The following is a 6,000-nucleotide window of genomic DNA, read 5'->3' on the forward strand; positions in this document are numbered from 1 at the left end:
TTTCACGCAATTATCTGTACTTTTTACTCCTTACATTTTACATTTTACAGCTTCGTTACTCCTATTTCAGTTCGGCTTGTTTTCATTCCGGCTTGTCATCGTTCAAAAAAACACACACAAAAAAAAAAACCTATCCAGATAAATCGCGCCATCCGGATAGAGTGAATTTGATTGTGATTGGCTGAGAAGTATAAACATATACCATTCCAACACCTTATTGGTTTGTATGCGATCCATCGCACCTGCACAGACCCGGTGCTAATACGGCACCGGTGCCAACGACCGTTATCTACCGGACTGAATAGCAATGCGGATTTCGGTGCCTTATTAGGTGCCACTTACATGCCTGCGCTTCTCTCTGATGCTCTGAAAACGGACGTTAGAGGGAACTGAAACATCGGCGCACGCAGGGGCGTCGCACCCGTGGGGGATGTGGGTGTTTTAACACCCACACTTTTCCCGGTGAGAGGGTTCAACACCCACACTTTTTCTGCAGTTTTTCCACAGTTTTGAACAAACGCCTTGCGTCGAACTGCTGCCGTAGCTACGTCGTAGGCTGTGTGTAGCGATTATATTGCCTGAGAGAACAGAATTGCGTCCATAGCAACGCTCTGTTTTTCATGGCAACGATGTGTTATACTTCGCAGCAGTCTTAACAGACCGCATTCTACATCGAGGAGAACTCGCAATTTTTACGTTAATCTTGATCGCTATAAGTATGTGAGTACTGTCGATAGCAAAAAAAACGAGCCGAATCGGTGCTAGCTAACTGGAGCTGCTGCAGCTAATGCCGAGAGCTCCCACTTAGCTAAAACGGCGGTTTTGGGGGCAGATCATAAAGAGTGCCTTTGTGCCTCTTAATAGACACAAAATACAATTAAAATGTCTGTGAAGTTGTGAAAACAACTTCACAGACGTTGTGAAAAGAAGTTGTGAAAACATCATCAGTTGCAGCAGTATCTTATTTACACATCCAGCAGTAATGGAGCAACACTAGAATTCGTTTGGAGTCCTGTTTCTGTTCACCTAATTCAATATTTACTCTCTTTTAGCTCTGTTTTTGGTCTCCACCGACCCCCGAGGGAAATAGCTGGCTAAATGCTCCACAGTGTAACTGCTGTGTTCACTGCCCCATCATTAATCCAAACCATGGATGTGAAGTTTCTGGATCCAAAAAAAGCCCAATTCTTCCCCATACTATGAATGAAAGAATTGCCCAGCCATATGCTCACTTGGGTCACCTGTGGTTGTTCACAGCAGATGGGAGTTGAAATGCAAAAAAAAATGAAAAGGTTATTCAGAGGATGTTATCGTCTTCTCATTTTAAATGTCTCTTCTCTTCTCTTAATGCCCAATAATTGCTGGCCGTTTCTTAACAATATGTTTTGGTAATTGTTGGCAGGTTGGCTAAAAGGCTGACAAAGATAAAAACATAAAATTAGACAAACTGTGCCCCTGGTAATGATGTATGGGTAAGACTTTATAATAATTAATTAATGCATGACTTGTAATGTAGTACTTCATGAACTATCAGTAATATATAAGGATTAATAGTATCTCATTCATGACTTAATGCAGGAACAATACATTAATTAATGCATCAATTACAGTATTTGAATCATTATGATTTCTGATGCATTAATGATGTTCATGACTTCAAATCACAGCAGTGTACATATATTCGGAAGAATTCTAGTGTTGTAATCATGGTTAACTAAACATAAATTCTCCATTACTTCATCATGTTTGTGGCCCTTCAAATAAAGTGCTGACCTGGTCCATCTTCAAAATTAATACATAGGATTAATGTGGCATTAAATCCATCTAAGTCCATCCATCTTCGTCCGCTTATCAGGTCGCGGGGCCAGCAGCATTAAATGTATTAAGAATTAAAGGAGTGTGTTGGCAAAATGATACTGAGATCACTACATGTACACAACACAGTATACTGCAGATGCATTTTTATAGTTGCTTTATTGACAACAACATAGAGCACTTGAACAGTAATGCCTGAGAACAATGCTCACCCAAGTAGGATATTAATGAATTTGACAAGACATGACATGAATTCATGATCATTCCAAGCCCCCAGGAAGAGCGCAGAGTCTAAAAGCCACCATGGGCTTAGCGGATAACGGTGGTACTGCACCCCATGGCCCAGAAAGACTTTTCACATAGACTTTGCATGGCGAAAGAAACGTCTATATTTCAGCGGATAATTTGTTTCTGGGTATATCAACTTACCAGCCCGAACACTGAAAGGGTCCTTGTTTAAAACGTTAAGTTTTTAACATTTTTAACATTCACTAGAAGCGAATCCAGAATTATTAAATTTGGCATGATGAATGCACATAGTGGACGCGAGCAGAGCCGCGGGACTGCGCCCGCCCGCTCACATGACTGTTCTCCCTAGCTCATGTAGCTAGCTGTAATAATGGATATAGCTAATGGTTGTAATTCACCATGTGTTCTATTAATACGTCCATGGTATTATCTTATGAAGTCATGATACATCCCAGGGATGTATGTATGTAGCTGCTGTAAAGCCTGTTAGCTACGTGGATGTAACGTCAGCTAGTTTCCCAAACTGGCGGGCTATCGGCTAGCTAGTTGCTAACATCAGGGGTAGCTAGCATGGCTGTATTAAGATCTATACATATCTAGCTATATGCCTACATAACGTTACTACAGACATAGTAATTACATCACCTTGGTTCTCTCTTATGATACATCCGAGGGCTGTATGCTGTAAAGCTTGTAACGTGAGCTGAAGCCATGGATGAGCTTTGTTCACGAAACTGCAGGCTACCAGCTAGCTAGCGCTAGTTAGTAGGTAGCTAGCTAGTAGCACAACATAATTATTAAATCTCCTTGGTTGTCTAGCTAAATACATCTATTGTTTATTTAGCTAAGCATGTAAACGATAGGGAACAACGAAGACACAGTGTTTAACGTTAGTGAATATTTTAGACAATGAAAACGGCGAGTTCATGAGTTCGCCACTTGTAAGAGACATGACAGAGAAGCTCATGAACGCATATGTTGCTACCGGTTGCTACGACAACGCAAACAAATTGTTGCTAGTGCGCATGCCCATCGTGAGCCAACCAGCGTTATGGGCCAACAATGCGGAAGAGCCGAGCTCCATGTTTGCTTTATGCGCTTTTGAGCACTTTCATTGGAATGTACGGGGCTTCCCGCCGAACACTGTATCCAGTTCTCTTAATACATCCATGGATCATTCGTGTACCATTATTATAAAGTGTTACTGATGCGTAGGAATCTGTGAGTGTGTGCCATTTTCTCCCCTTTGTTTCGGTGTGTGTATCTATTCTTGGTAGGAGCTGCTATTTCCAACTGTGTAATGGTCTCATTAAGTATGTACACCTTGTTGAGGAGACTCATGACAATGCACATGATGAGATAATTAACTTGGATCACAGAGGGGATTTGCCAGTGTCTTTCCTCTGTGTCTGGTTTTCATGCAGCTTCATGTTCCCTTAATAGAGTCCTTTGGAGAGCTGCTGCCGTATTCCCCGTCTGCTCTGAATGATGATACTGTGATGTTGTCTCTGTATTTCTTCCCTTTTCTGACTTGAATGCTCTTATTTTCTTTTCATGTTTTCTCTCCACGTCTTTACACTGTTCTTCTTCTGCACATGTCCTCGTCTAACTCTTGGTGCCCTCTCTCTTCTCTTCCATCTTTCCTTTCATTTCTTCTACATTTCTTCTTTCTCCACTGTAGACCAGTCTGGTTCAGTGGGTTCAGGTCAACCTTTAGTCAATGCCATCAGGACTGACTCGGCTCTGATTGGAGGTATGCTGAACTGTTTCACCTTGTTTTACTGGGTTTGTATTGGACTTCTCTCAATCACACTCAATATTTCATTTATGAGCAACATTCTGCTGAAAGCCAGCAAAGGTGTGATGGGCAAAAATAAAATCCATCCGAAGTAGAACGTGTTTGCTAAATTTTTCTGCCCAGCCAGTTTGATTCAAAGTGATGATTGATTCCTTTAAGCGTCTAGATAGAGAAAAGTGAGAGAGTCAAAATTCTTCTAAAAGTGTCCATTGAATTCCTGTGACTCTGCGTCTCAGTGCACAAAGGACCACTAATTAATCTAATCAAACCTCGGCTGAAATGACTTGCGGATCGAGAAGCTTTCGCTCTGTTATCTTCAAATGCAAACCAAAGTAATATAGTGCAAAATTGATTTCAGCTGTATTTTGGGATTGCAATTAAATGAAACCTTTTCTGAGTAATTAAAAGTGTCTGAACAGAAGAGTCCAGCCGGGTCCAAATGTGTTCAATTCTGTTCACTGTACATTTAAAGTTAGATTAGTAGAACAATCCAAACTGCAGAGCGAAAGAGCTGACATCCCCAGGGGAGGCAGAGATAGGCAGAAATCATCCCAGTAGTTTCACAATGCTCTGTGACCAAAGTCCCCTGTGGAAGATTTCTTTTGCAGAAAGTTGGCTTGTCAGCCAGATTTCACACACACACACACACACACACACACACACACACACACACACACACACACATCAATGTCACAGCTCTGCTCTGGTAGTTGTCAGCAGTGGGGAAAGAAGTGTTCAATTTATTTACTCACGTCAAAGTAGCAATATCACAGTGTAAAAATACTCCATTACAAGTAGAGATGGCCCGATACCATTTTTTGCTTCCCGATACCGATTCTGATACCTGAACTTGCGTATCGGCCGATACCGAGTCATATATTTTATTATGTTTTAACAACTATATACTACTATCCCTGTATGGATGTGATATGATTTCTATCTTTGTTGCCGGTCTGCCTCAGGTTAAACTCTTTGTGAAATATGAACAAACACAAACAATGAATGTCACAGAACTTTCTTTTATTATCCAGTTTGACAGTCAGTTATAACAGAAAAAGAACATACATAAACTACTTTAACGTAGATTTTCTTTACGGCTTTATTACCTGGTATCGGATCGGTGCATAAACTCCAGTACTTCCCGATACCGATACCAGCGTTTTAGGCAGTATCGGAGCCAATACCTGTATCAAATTTGACCCATTTGATATATAGAATATGTAGAGAATGAAAATAGGCTAGTCTTCACTTCAGCGTGTGGTATGTTTCTGGCGTAACAGTATCTGTGCTAAGCTAGACAAAAAAACAAACTACCTGTGCTAAAATGTATGTCAATCTTTTCATCTTACTCCTATAAGAAATTAAACAAACATATTTCCCAACATGTCAGAGTAAATGTCCTGCATCTTGCAGGTGTCATAGCAGCGGTGGTCTTTGTGATTGTGACCGGCCTGGCCATCACTGCCAGCTTCCTCTACCGGAGAAAAGAGACGTATCGAAACCAGGAAGTGAAGGAAGTCAAACAGGAAGACAGCCCAGATTTCCCTTTCAACAACCAGACTGACTCCCAGAACGTCTCCACTGAAAACCCAAAGGAGTATTTCATTTAACTTGGAGGCCTAATGAACTGAACAGGCAGGGGAGTCCTGCCACGCCTCAGGACATTACACTGCACTCAGAGACCCTGAGACACTTCAATGGCTGCTCAGAATACGGAAAGCAAAAAAGGAACAATGCACACAGTTTTGTCAGTGCTGGACTTATGAAGTGTTGATATCCATGTAAATATTCCAAAAATGTAAACGTGGAAGTGATGTCTACAGCTAACTAATGTCTCTGTCATGTTGAAAGGTTGCAAATACTCTTTGTTTTTAACGATTTAATGATTTCAGTTAATCAGGGCGCGTGGAATCATGACTGGATTGGTTTGGCTGATGCTAGGAGGATAATGAATGGATGTTTGCTTAAGTGGAAGTGGAAGTGTTTGACCTGTAATTAGCCCCTTATGAAGAGTACTTCTTTAAGAGTGGTTTGTTGGCGTGTAATTTGTCATGTGCAGGGCTTCGGGGGAGAAACAGTGTGCACTCTTTAGAGGCTGTAGAGCCTCAGAGCCCTGTTAAAATGAAAACTGTGTGAAA

The 6,000-nt window shown here is 41.3% G+C and overlaps 1 protein-coding gene across 1 annotated transcript in view; it reads left to right on the forward strand.

Annotated features, from left to right (window-relative positions):
- Positions 1-5,651, forward strand: part of LOC116044902 (contactin-associated protein-like 4) — a 206,537-nt gene extending 200,886 nt beyond the window's left edge. The window contains exons 23-24 of the mRNA XM_031292425.2: positions 3,746-3,817; positions 5,276-5,651. Of these exons, the coding sequence (XP_031148285.1) occupies positions 3,746-3,817; positions 5,276-5,472 (269 nt within the window). The 3' untranslated portion in view covers positions 5,473-5,651. The remainder of the gene's footprint in view (positions 1-3,745; positions 3,818-5,275) is intronic.
- The last annotated feature ends 349 nt before the right edge of the window (positions 5,652-6,000 follow it).

This window comes from Sander lucioperca, chromosome 9 (assembly GCF_008315115.2).
Source record: "Sander lucioperca isolate FBNREF2018 chromosome 9, SLUC_FBN_1.2, whole genome shotgun sequence".
NCBI classification, from domain to species: domain Eukaryota; kingdom Metazoa; phylum Chordata; class Actinopteri; order Perciformes; family Percidae; genus Sander; species Sander lucioperca.